We start from the raw sequence: 24,134 nt of genomic DNA on the forward strand, positions 1-24,134 counted from the left end.
TTGTCAATTAAGCCTATAGACAAAGCTCTTATCCTGCCTCTCCCAGGACAGATAGAGGTGAGGGTAGAGAAACTCTGAGGGGCAGGGAAGAGGAAGCAAATGGCAAGGTGGCTTCACATTTTGGTTCTGTGGCTCACGGCCTTTAAAAAAACATTGTTTTAGAGTCTGGTAAGAGAAGGGACTCAAGTCAATCTGTATTAGTTTTCTATTGCTGGATAACAAATGACCACAAACCTAGTGGCTTAAAACAATATCTACTTATCTCAGTTTTTATAGGTCAGAAATCTGGGCAAGGAAAAGCTCTGGTCTCTGCTCAGGGTCTCATAGGGCTAAAATCAAGGTTTTGGCAGGGTTATATTTCCATGTGGGGCTTGGGGTCCCCTTGAAGCTATGTAGTTATTGGCAGAATTTGGTTACTTGCTGTTGGCAGAGGGTCCTGTCTAGAAGCTGTTTTCCCCCTACATGGTAGCTCATGTTTTCAAAGACAGCAGAAGAATCTCTCTCAAAGACAGCCACTTTGACAGTCTGATATGACACAACATAATCACTGGGCTGACTGTCCCATCACCCTACTCATAACCTACTCAAAGGATTGATATCCTATAAATTCACAGGTTCCACCTACACTCAGGGGAGGGGATTATACATTAAGTGGTGGAAATCCTGAGTCCCTTTTAGAATTCTGCCTACCACAGAATCTTCCCTAATAGTTAGACTTCGCCTAAAGCAACAACCATCGCCCATTTAAAGCAACTTAAAAGAAATGTGCAAGTCTGCATTTTCCAAACCGGTACACCAGTCTTCTGCAGGAGTAGATATCTTACAAAAAGCCTCCATGGTCAAATAAGTTTGCAAAACATGGGCTTAATAATATTTAACATGTTTCTTTACTGAGCAGAGTGTGGGTTTTCCAATCATATTTAACCCAGGAAAAAAATTTTTGAGTTTGTGCTAAATAAATCCACCCCTTCATTAATATTACTGTAACACTACTACTACATTGAAGGAGCTGTATTACTGCTCCTGCATTGTCATTTTATTTCCTCTATGATGTCTTTGCTGATACTTTTGTTTACAAGATCCCAACTCCCTGGATTTTGGTAGCACGAATGGTTTTACCTTGTTTGATTGGCAGTTTGCTTGTAACAGATAAATATAAAATACTTTTCCTTTTTGATGGTCACCCTTACTAAATTTAATCTCTTTGAAGGCTGGCACTCCTGGCTTATAACAATGTAAGAACATTGGGCACCGATGCGTGTGGTGAAGCAGGTTGGCTGAGACTTCTGGAACTCAGACTTATCCTGGGGCGACCCATCAGCTTTAAAACTCAGGAGTAAACCAGTTACTCTCTCTGAAACTCTCCTGGCTCATCTTTAAATTGAGAGTGCTATGAGAGATGATTTCTAAGGGCTCTTTCGACCTCATACTTAATATATGCCTGTTCCCAAGCCCGGTCCCATCTCAGAGCTGTTTGTTTTTACAGTGCCTGGCCCACAGTAAGCCCTTGATAAATAATTGCCCACAGATGGACTGTGAGCTTTCACTGTTGTGGGTTCCTGTATTTTCTCAGTACTTGCCTGTGTTCTAGGAGGTTACTAGCTTCCAGCTGGCCAGGGTGCTTCCCATCAGTTTTGGGCATCTAGCTTACTACACTCCTCAGACCAAAACTGACCACTGCTGTTGGTTTAGCCTGGGCTCATGCTTCCGCGCAGCTGTGATCACCTTCATCATCAGGATTGGAGGCACAGCCTAGGCCTCCTGCCTAAAATATCTTTCCTTCCCAATGTTTGAAACTCGTATTAAAGACTCATTCTCTACTATTTTATCTCAGGGCCTTGCTACAACTCTAACTTAATAATCATATGAGTAATTATTTAATAACTCATCCACTAGAAATTAAGTCACCTTGTATAGGCATGAAATGTGAGCAAGAAATAAACCTCTGCTGTTAGAAGTTACTAAGGTTTTGAAGATGTTTGTTACTGTGGCATAACATGACTTGCTTTGATATAGAAAAGTTTGGAGAAAAAAAGATCAGTTTGATATTGACTACTGAGGGATTTTATGTGTGTGGAGATTTTAGGTGGTAAAACCTAAATTCTCGCTGCCCAAGGTACAGCCACGAACCAGCAGCAATGGCATCACCTTGTTAGAACTACAGGTTCTTAGGCCCCACCCTGGACCTACTGACCCAGACCCTGCATTTTAACAAGACCTGCAGGTGATTCAAATGAAGATTAGAGCTGGAGAAGCAATGCTCTGGAGGCAGCTGAAAATGAAAGTTGGCAACACCTGAAATAAATTTGAGCTAGAGGCATAACTGTGAGAGTCACTAGTTCTCAAAGTGTGGTCCAGGGACCAGCAGCATCCCCATCATGTGGGGAGTTTTGAGAAACGCAGATGCTCAGGCTGCAACGGGGTCATATTGAACTGAAAAGTCTGTAAGTAGAGCTCAGAAATCTGTGTTAACAACCCCACATGTGATTCTCATACATGCTACAGTCTGGGAACTGCTGCCCTATGTCAATGAGAGCTGCAATTATAGAGTTAATATTCTCCTGAAAGGACACTTATAACATTGTTTCCACGAGAAGCTATAACCTTTATGACAATCTTTATCATCTATCTTTAGAATGTACATGGGGTAAATAAAGGCCTGGCCTGGACTATTCTCACCACTGTGGTGGTAACTTCCAAAATCTGTTTTTCTACTGAGCGGAAGTACTAGGACAGTCCTCTGGCTAAAGATGGAGAGGACAAAAAGGGAGGCAGGCATCAAAAAATTGCTTCGCATTTCGCCTACCTGATGCTGTAGGGGCTTGTTACTCTCAAAGCACGGTGACAGTGCTACAGGGAACACTGGCAGTCCATGCCCTTCCTGGGCACGAGTCCCCTGAGACAGGTCCATTCCTCTCCCTTTGATCAAGAACGCAGCTGAGTAAGAAAGGGGAACTACAGATATGACACCCAAGAATTTGTGGAGCCACATGCTCGGACACACTTATCCCTGACCATTGCTCATCCCAGTGCACTCATTCATCTGTTCATTTGTTCACTCGTTCACTTCTTCACCCAATGTTTAATGAGGATTTTATGTGCAAGGCCTGCAAGGCCAATGGAGAAGCTGTTTGTTTTGTGCTTAAAGAAGGGATTGCGTGGGTCACCAGCCAAGAAAGTCATGGTTCTTCCTTCTACCCAAGTCTCTCAATGATGCGTTGAGGTTACCTCTCTTCTCACTTTAATGACAGGAAAGTCAGGCTCAGTATGTTTCTAGAATGCATCACATCATGATTTCCTACTTGCACTGTTCTTTTTTTGCAAAGAGAAAAAAGAAATCAGGAACTGAGAAAGCCAAGGAAGAAAATGCATCCACAGAGTAACATAAAATATTTCCATCCCTACAAAGCTTTCTGGCTAGGCTATGTGCTACTCATTTCCTATAAGGGAAATGATCCGGCCATCTATCCAGGTGGCGTTGGCAGCTCTGGCTACAAGTTAGAATCACCTGATAAGCCCATAAAGCTATCAAGGCCGAGACTACTCCTCGCACCAATTAGACCGGAAACTCTTGGGACTGAGATCCAGGCAGTGGTATTTAAAAAAATTTTCTGAGTGATACCACTGCACAGGCAGGGCTGGAAACCACTGTTCGAGGGAGGGTCTGGGGTGTCTCAAGCGTTGGCCCTTTATGGAGCTGAGCTTCATTTCCCAAAAGTCAAAGTCCTAGTTTCCCAGGATTTTCAGCTCAACTTTTTCAATTTCAGGAGTTTGTTTTAGAATTCAAATTGAGCTATTAAATATAAGCTATTGTGTTATAAGGAATATTCAATTATCTCCTATATTTATATGATTGTTACTAAAATTCAGATGCAGAATATTTAGTCAGAAGAACAATTATTTTTTTCTTATTATCAAAGTATGCTGGTAATAGATCTACTTTTTAGTTTATTTATACTACTTACGAAATAGAATACAACCAAATTCAAACATAGAATATATGAGGATTGTCTGAAAGAAGTCCAGCCATTGTTAATAATATAATGGGAATGGTTTGTGTGACATAGATGTAACCTGGCAGCTAAGGAGAGTGGACTGGAATGTGCATGTGTGAACAATGAGGACTTCACTGTCCTAGTCAGTGGGGACGGTAAACGCCATTGAGTGAGCATGTGTCCTGGGTGGCCGTCACATTAAAAATGTCTGCGTGAACAGAGGAAAAAATCTGCATCAGATTTTGCGTTAAACTTGAACATTCCATTGTGGAAACTATTTGGATGATTCAGAAGGCTGCAGCTATGGGCAGCTGGTGATTGACAGCTTCACCTTGACAAGGTGCCCAATTATGCTTTACATCTCATGAAGTGTTTTTTGGCAAAATGTCAAATCCCCCAGGTGACTCAGCCCCACTACTGCCCAGACTTGGTGCCCTACAACTCAAATCACCTTTGAAAGGGGAGAGATTTTAGACCATCGATAAGATTCAAGAAAATACGCTGAGGGAGCTGATGGTGATTGGGAAAACTGTGTGAGGTCCCAAGGTGCCTACTTTGAAGGGGACTGAGGCATCATTGTCCTGTGTACAATGTTTTTTGTATCTTGTATCTTCTTCAATAACTGTCTCTATTTTTCATATTACATGGCTGGATACCTTCTGGACAGAGCTTGTATATATGATGATAGGTGTAAACATTTTTGATAACAAAATGGCACAAAGTATGAACTAAAAATTAGTAGTAAATGCTTTCTTGATTATGAAACGGTTGTGAGGTCAGTAAAAAGAATAGGATACAGATGACATAAATAAATTGACCTTTTAAATTGGTGATACCAATTACTACAAATTTGGCCATAATTAGATTATGAAGACAGAAGAAATGTTCCATATCATGATGTAGCGTAGAGATAGAGCTTACATGTGCTATAAATCTCATTTGCAGGCTGTCACCCACATTAACTGGTTCTGTTGCTTCTTCTTTTTTTAATCTTACATGGCCCATTCCCTAGGCAGCCTTGTCTCTCTGGATACAATCTTACCTCTTGGGGCTGCTGGTACTGAGAAGCCATCAGAAGGAAAGCCCGCTGGGCCTGGAAAGCACTGTGCACCATTTCTGCCTGGGGACAAAGGGAAAGAGGGGAGTTTAAATGTTTGTGCTTCTAAACAGAGAGTTACCGTATGATCCAGAAATTTCATTTTTCCCAAGGGAAAAAAATATGTCCACACAAAAATTTGTAAATAAATGTTCATAGAGGCAGTACTCATAATAGCCCAGATGTGGCAACAACTGGAATGTCCATCAGCTGATGAATGAATAAATGAAATGTGATATGGCCGTACAATGGAATATTATTTGGCATTGAAAAGAAGTGAAGTGCTGGTGCATGCTACAACATGGGGGAACCTTGAAAATATGTTGCTGAGTGAAGGAAGCCAGTCACAGAAGATCACATTTGTATGAGTCTGTTTATGTAAAATGACCAGACAACGCACATCTACAGAGTGCTTGGCAGGGACTAGCGGGAGGGAGGAATGGGGAGCAATTGCTAATGAGTATGGGGTTTCTTTTGAGGTGATAGAAATATTCTAGGATTAGAGAGTGGTAATATAGTCTCAAGCTGGTGAGTAAACTAGAAACCACTGAATTATACATGTTAAAAAGTGAATGTTAAGGTATATACATTACTATATCTCAACAAAGCTGTTAAAAAATGTTTGCATCCCAAAGTGTTTTCAAAGGGTATCTTTCTTGTCCTCTTTCATAGCGTGTCCAAATCTGTTCCATACCTTCTGGTGGAAAGAAAATTGTCCCTTAAGCTATCCTCATAAAAATATGCTAACTGAGAGCCAGTGGCTTCCGCAATTGTTCACTTAGATGGACCCAGAAGAGATTTCAGTGCTACCTGAACTCAACGCCACAAAAAGGAGTTGAGCAGGTGAGAATGTCTTCAAACATTTGGTATCATATTTTCTTATCCTCACCCTCTACCCATTCTTAACTAATTAATTCTTCAATTTTTTATTAAATACAGAAAGTTACAGAAGAGTCCAAGAAGAAAATAATTCCAAGCACTCACATCACCCACAATTAATCACTTTTGGCCCTTTTTTTAGTTTTGAGAAAAATTTGCACAGTTGTTTTCATAACACAAAGCATGATGATTTTGAATAGCTTTTTAAATTCTGAAGGTTACAAAGATTAAAATTTTTAAAAATGCCTCACAAAATAGAAATAGTCATTATTAACATTAGCTGAACATTTAAGACACATGCACAGATAGACTTGGATAAAATGAGACTGTACCCTAGATGCCATTAAAAAAAGTATAAATTTTAATTATCATTATAATTTAGTAAGATGAAAGAGAAATAATTGATAAACTTCAAATAAAAGTTTCAGCATTATAATAATTTTGCCCAAACTGAGCATTCTAAGGTAAAAAAATTATAAAATACTATGAGATTGGAATAACTATGTGTGGCATTTTAAAATATAACATAATATAGTTCTAGACAATTTTGATTGGGAAGCAATTGAGAAAGATAAAAACATACGTACTTCTTCATTTCTATCTCTAGTCCCATATCTTTTTTATTTAGCCCAATTGATAGCATTCATATTTTACCTGCAATATTATTTCCCACAGTTGTTTAGGATTAGTTCTATATTTAAACATACCTAGTGGTTCTCACCAGCCATTTTACTATGACTTCTCTATTTCTGAGTTATTTTGATGTTTTTACTGGTTGAACTCTCATTAGAAAAAAAAAGTCTCAAGAACTTTTAGTTCTTTGGGTTTAAGCAGGTCTTCCTGTTGTCTTTATATTTAACAACATCTTGGCTGGATATACCATCCTTGAGTCTCTCTCTCCACTTTCAGATAACATGGCACTATGTAGCAGTGGAAAAATCTGAAGCCAGCTTGTTTTTCTTTTTCCATTGTAGGAAATTGACTTTTTCTGCTTTGACATCTGAAGAATTATTTCTTTATCCTTTGAATGTAATAGCTTAACAAAGATGCTTAGGTTTTGAGCATTCTATATTATAGTTCCTGGAAGAGACTTGGTCCTTCATTTCTGGGAAATATTCTTATATTTTTAAAATATTTCTTCCATTTCATTTGTTAGAATCCCTATTCAGGGACTCCAGTTATAATGCCCAGGTTGTATAATATCTAAATGTATTTATATCTTTTAGATTATTTATCTGCCTTTAATTTCCTTGTCTGTCATCAGTATTTATGTGATTATATGAATACTTCTCTCTATTGTTAAGAAAGATTTTCAAAAGGCTTTCTTATGTACATTAACATTTCTATTTATATATCGTTTCTGCATTAATGTTGTTTTTGTTCTTGATGTGTTAGATTTTCAATTTTCCTTTTCATTTCATTCTTATTGTTCTATCACCTTGCTTTATGCTTAAAAATATATTTATACTCTTACTAAGTTCTAAGACTAAGTTATAGTCTTACTAAACCATTGTGAGAAATCTGTCTCTCTCTAAGTTTTATTTTCTTTGAGGGCTAGTCTGTCTTTCTTTCGCATGCTCTGTTCCTTTCTGACACACTATGTAGCTGCCACGTGGAGATTCCTTGAGCCTTTGGCCACCATATTGGAGGTCAGCTAATTTCCCCTTTCAAGTGACAGTTCAAGGGCTAATTGCCTCGTGCTTCATCTACTCTTTAGGGTCTGATGGAATAGGAGATAGGGAAAGGGAGAGCTCAGCTGGCTAGTCTTTATTTGCAAATTTGGGTGCTCATTCTTCTGGCAATATGTTAATGTCCAAAATCAGGATTCATTTCACCCACTTGAAACACAGGCCATTCTGATAAAGATTTTAGATCATTTCTTCAATTCAGAACCCAGATATGAAGCTTTTATATATAAAGAGGGAAGCAGCCCCATGGTTTCCATTTCTTGTTTCATATTTTCCTCTCCTGATTTCATTTTTAAAGATATGTTTTTAAAGTGGTGGGGAGCAGAGACAGAGGTAGGAGTCAAAGCTACTCAGCCATCAATAACTGTTTTGAGTTATGGCTTTTTGCTTGGTTACTATTAGTGAATTAAAAAAAATTTTTTTCGTCTTCATTTGTTGGGAAGAAAAAGATCTGATTTAGTAGTATTTGATCATAACTTTGTATTTTATCCTCGTTGATTTCATTTTTAATCTCCTCTGTTAGCTTCACATCCATTTTGGGTCAGTTTCTACCTCTCTGCCTTCTTAGATGATGTCTTACTTCTCTGAGAGATAGGTAAGAACTAGATTGATATATTTCCAAAAACAGATAACTAGAATAGAAGCAATAAAATTAGTTTTATTTCATCCTAGTGTCAATCAATATCAGACAATTTTCTGGGCTGGAAGGGCAAATGTGTTAACTGGGAAATTACTAATTTTTATTATTCTACTTCATTATCATCTTTTGGTATCTGACAAATTTCCCAAAACATTTATGGAAATTTTGTTTCTAACTTTTTTTATTATTTCTCACCCAGGGATTTTTTTTCTACTGAGAAATGCTTGAAATCAAACCAAAATTAGTAATTGTTTATTTGAAAATCACAAATTCAATTATCATCAGTATAACAGATTAAGTGTCAAAAATGTTTAAAATGTTCCATTTTGGAGTACACTATCTCCTCTTCTCTTTGCCTGGGGAGCTGGTTGCTGGGATTATATTTGGAGGAATAGAGGGTTTTTGAATTTTACTGGAGGTCATTATGACCCTATAAATGTGAAGCTCGGAGCTGCATGAATGTTTACCCATGTATCTAAATGTGTATTTTCAGTGGTTCAGAAGGATTTTTGTCATTGGTTCCAAAAAGAAACCTATAAAGTACAACTTTCCATAGCTTGGATATAAATAAAATAACTACATTTCTCCCAGCAACAATAATATAGAGGTATTGTCCTCATCTATGAAAAGCCTTGCAGAGTCGACTGAATTACAGTTGCTGTGGGAATAGTAATTTGGGATCGCCTGACTTCTGTAATTAAAATTGCAGCTCAGTAGTAACATTAACAATATTTTTGTAGTTATCGCAAGATGAACACTATCATTAGCCTTTTTTACTTTCCCTAGAAACAACATTTAGCCTGTTGCTAATGGAGCAGTTTTCTGGTGGGTTGGATTAGTAAAGATGGCCAGTTTCATTAATTAACCTCTTCCCCCAAATGGCCTCTCACTCAACAATACAGGTGGAGGTTGGAGCAGAGAAGAGCTAAATACCTAGACATCTGCCTCAGGTTTCCCTTTCACTTTGCTTATGTAGACAGATCTTTCTGAGGATTCAGTGGTGGGCTTCTTCCAGCTCCCTGGAACTCTGGGCATAATCAGACTAAAACCACATTGATTTTTTAACCTCATCAGTCTGCATGTCAAAGGATTTTCATTTGACCTTTGAGATTTGCCTCATCCACCTGCTTCTTGCTCCTGGAAAGTTCCATGAGTTCCCTGAACCAGACAGCATCCTATTTAGGAGCAATTTTACTGAACCTGCTGAGTTCTAATAACTTGAAAGGGAGAATTTGGCTCACTCAGGCAGTTCAGAACATTGTGAAAGAAAAAGCAAAACGTAGGGATTTTCAGTAATGACAAATAATTGAGGGTTTTTGCTGAGTTGTCCATCACACGTGCAGGGATCAGAGAGCCTCACTGATCTTTGTGAGCAAACACGCACATCCATCTGCCTATGAGCATGTGTGTGCAGAGAGGAAAGGGACAATTTTGTTAAGAGTCAAGGCTTTGCATTTTGCTTGAACTCTTATCAGTTACCACTTGGGCAACTGGGGTTCTTGGACAGATAGGTTGGTGGACCAACTTATTATGTGGTCCCAGGGGAGAGATTAGGAGAATGAACTTCAGTCATCAGTTTAAAACAAGCCCCAGGACAAGCAAACACTATGTAAATATGACTTATTTTCAGTTAATTCCCTTGGGAAAGAGCTGGCTCTCTGAGGAAAATGAATCTTTGAATACTTATCAAAGCTTTGCATGGTTTCACTGGGAAAGCTATGGGCTGCAAAGTGCCTGTAGATGATAAAATGAGCAGGTGCAATGTGGGAGAGGCACAGGCAGGACTTGAAGGAGATACACAAAGCATCCAGCCAGGGTGCCTGTGCTGTAGGCATTTCCAGCTCTCCTGAAACTGCATCAATCCTCTTCATGAGAACCAGACAGTGAAAGGAAGGAGCTTCTCCTCTGACTAAGGTCAGGGGAATGGGCATCTGCTCACTGGGTGCAATTTGTGGGTCCTGGAAAAGTCACTCTCAATGCCATCACCACATTCCTTCCTAATTAGTCTGCCAATGTTCCACATTTCATAATTAGAGATTGCATTTTTAGGTATTATTCTATAGGGGCCTCTACTCTATCCTAATGGAGAAGTCACTTGACTCGCAGTCACTGAAAAGACAAAGAGGAACTTGATAGATGAAAGCAAGACAGAAAAATGGGCCAACAAAAAGAGGTGATAAGACACCAAGGACAGATTTTACCTACTTCACAATTTCGCTTAAAACAAGATTGAAGATGCCAAATTTTGTAGACATGAACACAAGTACTGACTAAAGTCAGATTATGAAAGGGACCTGGGTTGACATATTAAGAAGCATGAAGACGGCTTATCCCAGTGGTTCTCGACCCTGAGTGTACATTATAGCCACTTGGAGAATTTGTTGAAACAGACTGTTGAGTCCCAGCCCCAGGGTCTCAGATTCAGTAGCAATGGGTGGGCCCAAGAATTTACAATTCTAACAAAATCTCTAACAAATGCTGTTTGCTATACTCACTTACTAGTTCCAACAGGGATTTTTGTTGTTGCTGTTGATTCTTTTAGATTTTCTACATAGATAACGATTATATCATCTGCAATAAAAAAACAATTTTATGTCTTCCTTCCCAATTTGTATACCTTTTAATTCTGTTTCTTGCCCAATTGCATTAGCAAGAACTTCCAGTATGATGCTGAAAAGGAATAGTGAGAAGGAACATCCTTGCCTGGTGTCTGATGTTAGTGGAAAGATTTCGAGTTTCTCACCATTAAGTCTGATATTAGCTGTAAGTTTCCTGTAGATGGTCTTTATCAAGTTGAGGAAGTTCCACTCTAGTACTAGTTTACTGCATTTTTATCATAAATGGATGATGGACTTTGTCAAGTGCTTTTCTGCATCTGTTGTGTGACAATGTGATTTTTCCTTTTTAGTCTGCTGATGTGATGAATTACATTAATTAATTTTTGAATGTTGAATCGGCTTTGCATACTTGAGATAAATCCCACTTAATCATGGTGTATAATCCTTTTTTATACATTTTTGGATGTTATTTGTTAATATTTTGTTGAGAATTTTTGCATATATGTTCATGAGATATATTGACCTGTAGTTTTCTTTTCTCATAATGTCGTTGTCTTATTTTGGTATTAGGATAATGCCTGTCTCATACAATGACTTAGGAAATATTCCCTCTGCTCTGTCTTCTGAAAGAGATAGTAGAGAACTGGTATAACTCCTTTCTAAAATGTTTGGTAGAATTCACCAGTGAACCCATCTGGGCATGGTTCTATTTTTTGAAGGTTATTCATTATTGATTCAATTTCTTTAGTTGATAAAGACCTATTCAGACTTTTTATTTCTTCTTGTGTGAGTTTTGGCAGATACATCTTTCAAGAAATCAGTTCATTTCATCTAGGTTATCAAATTTGTGGGCATAGAGTTGTTCACAGAGTACCTTTATTATCCCTTTAGTTTCCTTGGGATCTGTAATAACGTGCCCTCTTTAATTTCTTTTTTTTTTTTTAAGTGGGAGTGAGGCTGAGTCTTTTTATTTATTTATTTATTTGTTTGTTTCTTTATTTTTAGAGAGAGGGGAAAGGAGAAAGAGAGGGAGAGAAACATCACTGTGTGGTTGCTTCTCACACACCCCCAACTGGGGACCTGACGTGCAACCTAGTAATGTACCCTGACTGGGAATCGAACCAGAGACACTTGGTTCGCAGGCCAACGCTCAATCCATTTAGCCACAGCAGCCAGGGCTCCTCTTTAATTTCTGATATGAGTAATTTGCATCCTTTTTCATTTTTCCTTTCTTAAGCCTAGCTAGAGGCTTATCAATTTTATTGATCATTTAAAAGAACCAGCTTTTGGTTATTGATTATTGATCTTTTATGATCAATTTATTGACTTCTGCTCTAATTATTATTATTTTCCTTTTTTTTCTAGTTTCCTAAGGTGAACACTTAGATCACTGTGATCTCTCTTCTTTCCTAATATATTCGTTCAATACTATAAATTTCACTCTTAGCACTGTTTTCAGTTTTTAGTGCATCTTCAAAATTTTGATCTTAAGTTTTTATTTTCATTTAGTTCCAAATATTTTTCAATTGTGGTATAATTGACATATAATATTAAACTGGTTTCAGGTGTACAACACAATGATTTGATACTTGTATATATTGTAAAATGATCACCACAATAAGTCTAATTAACATGAGTTCAAACTATTTTAAAATTTCTTCTTTGACTTAAGTGTCATTTAGAAGTATATTGTTTAATCTCCACATATTTGGGAATTTTCCAGTTACCTTTCTGTTATTGATTTCTAGTTTAATTCCATTGTGGTCTGAAAGCAGATGTTGTATAAATCCATTCTTTTAAATTTGTTAAGGCGTGTTTTATGACCCAGAATGTGATCTATCTTGATGAGCTTGAGAAAAATGTGTATCATGCTGTTGCGGATACTCTACAATATCTATTATACTCAGTTAATTGATGGTGTTGAGTTCAACTATATCCTTACCTCATTCTCTGCCTGACGGATTTACCCATTTCTGAAAGAGGGGAGCTGAAGTCCCCAAATATAATAGTGGCTTCATCTATTTCTTTTTGCAATCTTATCAGTTTGATGCTCTGTTGTTAGGCACATACACTTTAAGAACTGTGATGTCTTCTTGGAGAACTGACCATTTTATCATTATGCAATGACCTTATAACTTTTCTTATTTGGATGTCTGCTCTGACTGAAATTAATACAGCTATACCAGCTTTCTTTTGATTAGGGTTAGCATGGTGCAGGTATCCCCCATAAAACATGGTACTTCTATAAGACGGTTTTGCTCTAACATGATAAGACTGTGGAAGGTATCCAAGAATTCCTGGTAGAAGAAGAAAATGATGAGGCAATTTTTGTGAAAATGACATCTGGAATGTGCCAAGATAATTTAGGGGATGATAGCACCGATGAAAAGGAAGAAGTTAAATGGTTTACTCTAAAAAGCATAAAGAAAGGCCTAAACTTAGCCAAACAGTTAGTTGTATTTCTTAAATGAAGATCTTTGCACTGAAAGGAGCACAAAGTTTAAGAGAGAACTCCAAAAGTGCTTAGCACCAAATAACAAAATTTATAAAGATCTCTTAGCTAAAAGCAAGCAATCTAAAATAACAGATTTTTTGCAAAAACTAGAGCATAGAAATCAAGATAATGCTGAAGAAAGTTCAGAGTATGAGGATATCTTGTCAAAAAGAAAAGGCATTTGGTTAATGGAGCTTAGTAGTGATGACGAAGAAAACATTACTTAATTCATATTAATATATAATACTTTTGATGAAAATTGCTTTAATAAGATATTTAATAAGAGAAAGATATTTCTATTAATTATAAAATATAATAGTATTTTAAAAATTTATTTATTTTTTCTGTTATAGTTGTCCCATTTTTTCCCCCAATGCTCCCCACCAACAGCGCCCACCCTTGCTCCCACAGTCCACCCCTACCCCGTTACTTTGTTGTCCGTGTCCGTGGGTCATTTATACTAGTTTTTTGACTAAACCCTTCTCCTTCTTTCCCCCCTTCTCCCCTCCCTTCTCCTCCTTGGTCGCTGTCAGTCTTTTCCTTGTTTACTTGCCTCTGGTTCTATTTTTCTCATTTGTTTGTGTTGTTCATTAGTGTCCTGAGTTAGGTGAGATCATATGGTATTTGTCTTTTGCTGCCTGGCTTATTTCACTAAGCATAAGACTTTCCAGTTCCATCCATGTTGTTGCAAATGGTAGAAGTTCCTTCTTTCTTTCTCTTGCATGGCATTCCACTGTGTAAATGTACCACAGCTTTTTGATCCACTCATCTACAGATGGGCACTTAGGCTGATTCCAGCACTTTGCTATTGAAAATAGTGCTGCTATGAACATAGGTGTGCATAGGTTATTTTGAATTGGGGTTTCAGGATTCTTTGGGTATAATCCTAGCAATGGAATTGCTGGATCAAAAGGCAGTTCCATTTTTAGTTTTTTGAGGAAATTCCATACTGTTTTCCATAGTGGCTGCACCAGTCTGCATTCCCACCAACAGTGCACCAGGGTTCCCTTTTCTCTGCATCCTCACCAGCACGTTTGTTGATTTGTTGATGATGGCCATTCTGACCAGGGTGAGGTGGTATCTCACTGTAGCTTTAATTTGCATCTCTCTGATGGCTCATGACATTGAACATACTTTCGTATGCCTTTGGACTCTCTGTATGTCCTCTTTGGAGAGGTGTTTGTTCAGGTCCTTTGCCCATTTTTTAATTGGATTGTCTGTCTTCTTGGTGTTGAGTCTTATAGGTTCTTTTTATATTTTGGAGATCAATCCCTTGTCTCAGGTATCATTGGCAAATATGTTTTCCCATATGGTTGGTTCCCTTTTCATCTTGCTGATGTTTTCTTTTGCTGAGCAGAAATTCTTTTGTTTGATGTAGTCTCATTTGTTTATTCTTTTCTTTATTTCCTTTGCTCTAGGAGATATATCGGAGAAAATATTGCTACATGGGATATCTGAGATTTTCCTGCCTATGTTTTCCTCTAGGACTTTTATGGTGTCACATCTTGCATTTAAGTCTTTGATCCATCATGAGTTTATTCTGGTGTGTGGTGTAAGTTGGTGATCTAGTTTCATTTTTTTGCATGTCCCTGTCCAGTTCTCCCAGAACCATTTGTAATTTGAAAATGATATGCTGAGATATAGGGTGGTTTTTTTTTTTGTTTGTTTGTTTTTTGCATTTATGCTGCTTGCTGTTCTCTCAATCTGTGTTTTGATGTCTGATATTCATTTGGGGGGAAATTCTCAGTCATTAGTGTTTCAAATATTTCTTCTGTTTCTTTCTCTTTTTCTTCTCCTTCTAGTATTTCCATTACACATATATGACAACTTTCATAATTGTCACACAATCCTCGGATATTCTGTTGTTTTTATTTTTCAGTCTTTTAAAAAAATTTTTTTAAAGATTCTATTGATACATCTATCTTTTAGCTCAAAGGTTATTTCCTCAGCCATATTCAGTCTACTAATAAGCTTATCAGAGCCTTTTTTTTTATCTCTGCTACAGTGTTTTTGATCTCTAGCATTTCTTTTTGGCTCTTTATTTATATCTATCTCTGTGCTTACATTGTCCATCTGTTCTTGCATGCTGTCTACTTGATCCACTAGATCCTAGAGTCTATTAATCATAATTATTTTAAATTCCCAGTTTGATAATTCTAACATTCTTGCCATATCTGGTTCTGATGTTTGCTTTGTCTCTTCAAATTGTGTGTTTGTTTGTTTGTTTTGTCTTTTGGTATGCCTTGTAATTTTTCTTGATAGCCAAACATGATGTAGTAGGCAAAAGGAACTGTTGTAAATAGGACTTTAGTCATATATTAGCAAGGCGTGAAGAGAGGAGAAGCGCATTTTGGTCCTATGATTAGGTCCCAGTTTTTTAGTGAGCTTATACCTCTGGGCTGTAAACTCCACAAGTGTTTCTCACTTTTTTCTTCCACCTTGGGGCAGACAGGATGGCAATAGTGGGCTGGACTTGAATATTTCCCTTCCCTGGCGAAAGACTAGAGCCAGTTGCAGTTGAGTATTTCCCTTCCTCAGTCCAATTAGGCTTTGAAAATATCCTACCAAGTTAGGCTCTGGTTAACTAGTTTCCCCCAAGGACAGGTCTTGTTAAGAACAGGTCTTGTTAAGAACAGAGTGCTCTGGCTGATTTCAAAATACTTCCTTTTTCCCTTTCCTGCTAGAAGCCCAAAGGGGTTCTTCTCCAATATTTACTGTGGAAACCTAATCAAGCTGCAGGAGGTAAATCTCACAATATTGTGGGGGCCCTCAAAGACTGGATCCCTTTAGAGTCCTTAACTCTCAGAGTTGTCTGCACTGAGATTACAGAAATTGGTCTTTTACAGTTCAGTTTCCTACCCCAGTACTGGTACCTGTGATAGTTTCCCTACGAGTTTCTGCTCCAGTAAGCTCCAGTTCCTGTGTTTGTCTCTCAGTCAATCTTAGGGACAGTAATTTGTCCTGTGTCCTCCCTTCTCTATGGATCCAAGAAAAGTTGTTGGTTTTTTAGTCTGTTCAACTTTTTACTTGTTAGGATGGAGTGATGACATCCAAGCTTTCTGACGTGGAACCTCCACTTGTAAAAAAATTTAATTTTTACTTTTTGAATTTATTGGGGTGACATTGGTTAATAAAATTGTTTACGTTTCAGGTGTATAATTCTGTAATACATCATCTGAATATTGTCTACTTTTCTAAAGTGAGAAAAAACTTATTCCATTTTAATTTTCAAACAGCATTTTGGAAGTTCCATCCCAGTTTTATCCTCTTGGGAACAGAGCATCTCCCGGTTATCTGCCTTTGATGTAAGTATGTGAATGTGTGGATAAGGTGCAAGGTGGGTGGGTTATGAACGTCTATGTGGAAGGAGCTTAGGGGCAGTTACCTGGTGGAAAGGATGGTAGGACTGTGATGGTGGAGAGGGGTGTAAGTCAGAGGCTCTATGGTTAACCCTATTTTTACCTGGAATGTTTCTGTTTGTTAAAAATGGCAAAGTTCTCTAAAGATGCTTTTATCCTCACTAAGAGATTTTATTTTTTGTGCTTGTCATGGCTATTTTTATCATACTTATCTGGTGGCACTGGGAAGAAGATTATTGGGGTTGGCGGGGGACTAAAACAATATCCAAAGTGCCTCACTATGCCATCACAACCAGGAATAAAATATACTAGTACATAATGCTTTTTCACTATGACTTCTTTAGTTCCTATGGACTATTGCCAATTTGGCATAAGTTTGGAAAAGGGCTCTCTCTCTTCCCAATGTGCCAATAGAAAAGGTCAAAAGAAGGCAGAATTACCTTTAGCAAAGAAACCAGAACATCTGCTGTGCTAAAACTTGTTCTGAGGGCAAAATCTGCTTTGTTAGCAACACAGTCTAAAGCTAAAAGTTAAGAAAAGAGAAAGTGGGTTGACTGTTACTTGCTGTCACAGTCACACAGGAGAAGGGCTACCTTTGCTTGGACTATAACTGGCCCCATCACTTCAGTAAACATCTTGGTATATCACTTGGAATGTCTGTACCCACCCAGTGCTTGGCATGTGTCACTTGTCCCTTACATATGACTGGCACATATTATGGTTGTTTCTATTATATCAAAGAGAAAATAGAATTTTGACACCATGAAATAAGTAAACCATAATATCAATGGCAGTTATTTCTGAGTAGTGAGATTATAAGTGGTTTTTGTTCTCTTCTTCAAACTTACTGTCAATTTTTCTACATCAAACATTTACATTTTATTATCAGAAAAATTATTTAAGAGATATAATTGAGTTAAATAGAAGTTAATTAATTTCACAAACAAAAGTATTTTCTGAGTAGCTACTACATGCCTAGGTGCTACTAGATATAAATCAGGGGAAAGAAGTTGTGAATATAGCAAGTGATTAGTGAATATGAGTGATAAGTGATAAGGTACTAGCTGTGTGGAACAGAAAACAAACATCCAATCATGAAAAAAAATTGATGGATCACCATGATTGAAAAAATGTCTCATTTGGCTGACTTGACAAAACACAAGAGGCATTCTCTAAAAAATAAAAGGGAATTTATTCTTTTTTGAAGAAAAATAGTCCTTCTTTCTGGAACCCAAGAAGCACAATGGTTGGTACCCAGCCACTTATAGCCATCGTTTCCCTCACCATCGCTCTCTGCTGTTCAAGACTACAGGGTGCCCTGAAGCCTGTGACTCAGCCATGACTGCCTTTTCGAAGTATCCAGTGTGTGCACAGTTTATAGAGTCTAAATTTACAGCCTCACTAGGGGAAGGAAGCAGTAATGTCACACTCCACTTACTTAAAAATATGTTGGCAATGCTCCATTAAATCATAAAGACAAGTTAATTTAAAGACTCTGGTCTGTTCAAATACCAACCAAGTCCCAGTCAACTTCAGGCTCTGCCTTAGCCAAAACATATATCAAAAGGGCAATAATTTTATATTAGGTAATTGTTATAAATTAGTATATTTACTGCCTGTACAGTTGACTGTTTTTTTCCAACACTACCACTCACATTGGCAGAGAAAGGAGGCATGTTTATTGAATAGAGCTAAATAGTGTTGCAGTCCAGAAAGGAAAGATGAGTAGGTAGATTGAGAATGTCAATGTTAGACTCCTAGGCACATTTTATAAAAAAAATAATCATTCAGGAACTCATAATAAAAGAGGGTTATTCTTCATTAATAGGACTGTTGCCTTGGCAACTTCAAGCTCACATAAGTATTTACAGCAGCCGTGGTGCACAGTTCTGATGCTAAAAAGCAGCTCCAATGTCTACTTTCTGCATCCGAGTCTGAAGTCTTCCATTATACATCTCAGCAGCATTTTTGGTCTCAGTTAGAGTGATCTTAACACACAACCAACTGCATCCAAAACATGTCACATCCAGCCCCAAAGAGGCAATTGAAACAAATTTCTTGGTAAGTCAAATGGATAAAAGGTAGAACTGATAAATGGTTTTCTTTTGCAAAAAAGATGATTTATATAGGGAAATATATAGCTTTGATTTTATTTTCCTGCTTATCCAGCAGAGGGCAAAGTATTTGTGCATTCAAATCACACACTATTTCCCTAAAATTCTTATTTCCCTAGTTTCCATAGCCAAAACCACTTTTAGACACTACAAGAGTCAATGTTTGTGTAGGAGGGAGGGCAAGGGGGACAATAAATATTAGGGAGTGCTTGCCATTGACCTAGCACACTTCCAATTCTAGGAATTTGCCTTGAGAAAATAATTCTACAATATAAAATAATGTTTGCAGAAATAAATGCAACTTCATTTCTAATAGGGGAAAATGAAAAATGTCAAATGTCACTAATTTTTAAAATGATTGTAAATAATACTAGATGACCATTATTACAGGGACAGGACTAGGGTGAGGCTGGGGAGGACCCCAGGTATGCTCCCTCTCTGGGTCACACCCTGGGGCCTGACTTGTCTCTTCCTAGTCTGGACCCTGCATTTGTGTACATACATTGTCTATGATTACATCACTTATATATGATTTTGATTCTGTAAATCAATTATGGTTTATAATGAAATATTATGCAGTCACTAAAAATGATAATGTAGACCTAAACTTACTGACATGGGAAGACTCTCAGAATATATGGTCTAAGTTAAAGAAGCAGGGTACACAAACAGAATGTACAGAAAATTTTGTGAAATTTATAATAAAATCAATCACTGTAATTAAAAAATCCCAATAGAGAGCTCTTCGAAAGAGTGAGTATTTCTTAAGGCATAAGAGTACAAAAAAACACTATTATCTAAGTCCATTGGCTTTTCTGGCAGGCATGAGTATTGTTATAAGTTTGTATTCTGAAAAAAAAGACATTCTCCTAAATGAAAATCATTTTCAAATTCAATTATTGCATAGCTATAAAAAAACATTTGGCAGATCGCCCCTTCTCAAAATCTTTACCTTGGTTTTCTAACACTTAAGAAATCTAAAGCATTTTAGCAACATGTTTAAACCAAATCTTATGATTTAGGAAGCTAGAACTGCTTCATGGTTGATGAGTCTTGGATCTACAAAGGAAAGGATACTTGGCTATTCTGCTGTTCTAAGAACACTCCAAAATACTAGAGGCAACAGGTGCTCTTATTCCAGAATTCACTGTAACACTAAGCACTGTTGTTCCTCTTGTATTATTGAAACCATTCTCTTACTTAACTGTCATGTATGTGTGTGTATATATCTATATATATATCTATATCTATATCTATCTATCTATCTATCTATCTATCTATCTATCTATCTATCCTGTGTCTCCAAGTAGGTCATGTGTTTTTGAGGACTAGCCCAGTGGTTGCCTACTGGGCCTTCGTTACAACAGAAGCTCAGTAACTACCGCTAGTAATGAATGACTTAAATGAGTGGAAAGCAGTGTTGTATAGCAGAGAAACTGTGAGCTTTAGATCTTCAGATAAACTTGAGATAGAATCCAGCTCTACCCCTTGCTAGTTGCATGGTTATAAGCAAGTTACCCAACCTTTCTGAGTCTTGGCTTCTTTATCTCTAATGTTACTTACTCAAGAGTTCTCCTAAAAATCAAGGGAAGCAATGTTTGTGAATAGTTGGCCAAGTGCCTGACACATAGCAGGCCCTCAATAAATGCTAGTTTTCTTTCCTCTTCTCTACAATTGCCTCCCTTACTAATATGGAAAATGAAAACAAGGCAGGGAAATGAAGTTGATCTCTAGTGATGATAAAATTTAGCTATGAGCCAGATTTTGTTCATCCAACAATCGTATCTACTCAATATCAATCCATCTACACTGAGATCTTATATTAACTCTCGACCCTTGCTGAAACAGTGGTCCCCAAGAATTTCTAGGCAGCTTGGACCCCTGACCACTAGGGTGCCCTGCAGCAAATTTGCATGGGATGACACTACCTTGGGCTTAAATTTTCTCACTTGTCTTTTGCTGTTCAGTGAAATCACTTCCAAGCAATACCTTAATTCCAAGGTTTTTTCTTAAAGTACCAAATATTCCTTTCCCTTTTATCTGATGACAACAGTTAACATGTACTTGTAAAAGGTTCAAAAGACATGGATATTTAGGAAGTAAAAGCTTTAAGTAAGTTCTCCCACTAAAAATGACCATTGTCAGCAACTCAATGAGTAGTGTTCCAGACTTCATTTTTAATAAACCTTTCTTAAACACACACACTTATATATACATATATGATCTCTTTGCTTTTGCTTGATTTCTGCTCAGTTATCATCAGAAAATCTTTTTCTGCTTTTCTGTGTCCCATTTCTGAGTTGCAAAGTTACCGTTATAATAAAAGGAGTGTGATATACATTCATAAAGAAAAAGAAAACTCCTATACTTGGTAGTGAACATAGAAAAGAATCAGGCCCGACATCAGCTGAAAGTATAAATAATCTGCATAGAAATACCCATCTATTTCTTTGTCTTTCTCTAATTAAACTCACACTTTCCTAGGTACCAGCATTCATGGTAAATGACTGTTTTTCATTTAATGTTACTGTTTTCCTGCTTCATTTAACTAAAAGCATAATGGAAGATTTTTTTTCTAACATTTTGCATTACATAAGTGCTACTCAAAAAAACCTTTGCTGAAGGTTCTTATTTTTAATTTCTCATCTGTCACAGACTAGTACTTTAATAAAATAAAGAGTCTCATGAGAAACATGAAATGACAACCAAACACTAGATTTAACAGGCTTAAAGTTACTCTGATGAATTGTTATAAAAGTTTTCAAAGTCTTACTTACAATTTATGAACCTATTTTGTGGCAGTCCATCAGCAGAGATGTGTGGATGGCAGCCATCTACGTACTACATGTGGAGTAAATGCTTTCCTGTTTCTTTGCAGAAGACCTGCACCACCTATCGCTTATATTAGGTCTATGGACAAATGTCTTTCAAGTTTCTAAGACCAATTTACAAATGAACTTTGGGGTGGGAGTCCCCATTTAAAAGTCTGGGACTGTCTGTTTTAGGATATATTGAAACGAGCTACTGACTATTTTCACTTTTCATCCAGATGTTTAAAATTATATAAATACAGGTAAAAACTCTTGAAACCAGGGAGAGTTGAGTATTAGAAATACACAGTGAAGTCCCAGACAAATTTTAATTTACCACTGGCCCTTTTGGACTCCAAAGTTATTTCTTGCCTGATTACCATCATTTTGAATGTTAACAATCAAAGGGGAAAGCAACAGGCCTAAACCCAATCCAAACAGAAACAAACAGAATTCTATTTCTTTTTAAAATATGACCTTCAGTATATAATGGTTATAGTAAGGTTCAGAAAAATATCCTGTCTCAGATAGAGCTCATGGGATGGCTATTAGCAATGATTACGTCAATATCTTGATGGATTATAACATCATTCATGAATTCTCATCTAGCTTTCTTAAGATGTCCTAGGGCTCTAGACTTTCAATGGCTCACTTTCCTCAACTACAGAATAGAAATGAGAATGAAGGGAAGAAGGGAGGTACTGAATAAGTTTTCAGGGCTCTGATAAATTCAAGACTTTTCTGTGTGTGTGTGTTATAAACAAAAATTTATAGTTTATATTTGTCCATACTTCACCTGCTACTTCATGACTTAAAACCTGGACATTACTTGATCCAAATAGCCATAGTATATTCATACACTCATAAACACAATAATTCATTAAAGAGTTGATTCATGCATTTAAACATTCATTTTCAATCATTCATTTAGAAAACATTTATTAAGCACTTGCTGTGGGCACAGCACTAGACACTGAGAGGCCCAGAGAAAGACAACATGCTTTGGAACCTTGAGATAAAACCCAATGATCCACACGTGGGCCCTCAAAGATAAATCATACTACCTCTACTGCATATTAATGTTTTAACTAAAACAGTCAAAAGTATCAGCATGCCCAGTACCTTACTATTTAAGCTATTCACTTTGCTAAGTGTTTTCTGAACGGGGAAAAATTTCTATTGCAAACGCATATGAGAGATAAATTAGTAATTCATTGAATACTCTGTTTTCTTTTCACGTACTCTATTGGATATACTAAAATGTGCTGGCTTGCAATGTGTTATAAAATGTATAATGTCATGTTTTAAAACAGTGTTGGCGGGTATAAGGGGACTAAATGGCAATGAAAAAAATACAATAAAAAATTTAAAAATATTTAAAAAATAAATAAAACTTGCAGTGTTAAACCACAATCTAAACAAAACTAGAAAGTGAAAAAATATACTAAAGGTGAGAAAGCATATTTTGCACTTGCCTTATGCACACTAACAAATCTGCAAACACAGTCCCTACAATCAGAGTGACCCTTTGGTCAGAGCTCCCATATATGTGACTAAGACTGTTTTTTCTCATATGTTGCTAATACAGCATTCTGAGGAACTTTTAGGTGAATGGTGCATATGCAAATGTGCATGTGTGTGCTGTGTGTGAGAGGGTTTTGTGGAGATAGGTGCAGGGGTACAAAATAACAAGGTAATCGAAATGAAATAGCGTCATTACTTTTAGAAAAGTATTAATTTTCAGACACTGAAACAGCCTCCAGTCAAACAATTAAATCATCTTGAAGCCTAGACAGAAAACAACAACAAATGTTCCAATTATTAGCATAGTTTAAGAAAGAAGGAACAGTAGGGAAGAAAGAAACAGGCAAGAAAAGGGAAAGGAAAACATTTTGCGGTATTGGGCAGCATCACTAACATTGCAAAACAGTCTTCTAAAAGGGTATTTCTAGGGAGAAAAATCTTTGGAGAAAAGTTGCTGGTTACCCCCAGGAACTCCTGGCATGGACTGAACTGTAAATCCTCGCTATGCATTTATGTAGAGCAGCACCATTCATATAAAACTCAATAATTAATTTTTTTCACTGGTGCAGCCCCAAAGGTGCTAGCTGGTGGGTCACATGACTTCCCCCACCCACAGAAGTGTAGGCATGCTCAGAATGCATCACTGCATATTTTAATTCTTCTATTTTGTTTATGCCAGTGAACATAGAACAGAGAAGGAAAACCAGGATTGATAATTTACCGTAGGTTTCCTTAGAAGGTTTCCTTTAAGAAGCTGAAAGAAAAGAACTCGGATGAAAGTTTGACAAAAATGCCCTGGCTGGGTGGCTCATTTGGTTGGAGCATTGTCCTGTACACCAAAAGGCTGCAGTTCAAACCCTGTTCAGATCACATACCTGGGTTGCAGGTGCAATCCCCAGCTGGGGAGTATACAGGAAGGCAACTGACCAATGCTCTTCTCTCTCTCTCTCTCTCCTTCTCTCTCTAAAGTCAATGAA

General features: G+C 37.2%; 1 protein-coding gene across 2 annotated transcripts in view; it reads right to left on the bottom strand.

Annotated features, from left to right (window-relative positions):
- The window catches only part of CAP2 (cyclase associated actin cytoskeleton regulatory protein 2), a 147,075-nt gene that overhangs the window by 91,242 nt on the left and 31,699 nt on the right, over window positions 1–24,134 (bottom strand). For both annotated transcript variants that reach the window (XM_090269785.1, XM_090269784.1), the window contains exon 4: window positions 5,038–5,115. In XM_090269785.1, coding sequence (XP_090125911.1) covers window positions 5,038–5,115 — 78 coding nt within the window. The remainder of the gene's footprint in view (window positions 1–5,037; window positions 5,116–24,134) is intronic.

Source organism: Furipterus horrens, unplaced genomic scaffold (assembly GCF_987537825.1).
Source record: "Furipterus horrens unplaced genomic scaffold, mFurHor1.1.pri manual_scaffold_3, whole genome shotgun sequence".
In the NCBI taxonomy this organism is placed as follows: Eukaryota; Metazoa; Chordata; class Mammalia; order Chiroptera; family Furipteridae; genus Furipterus; species Furipterus horrens.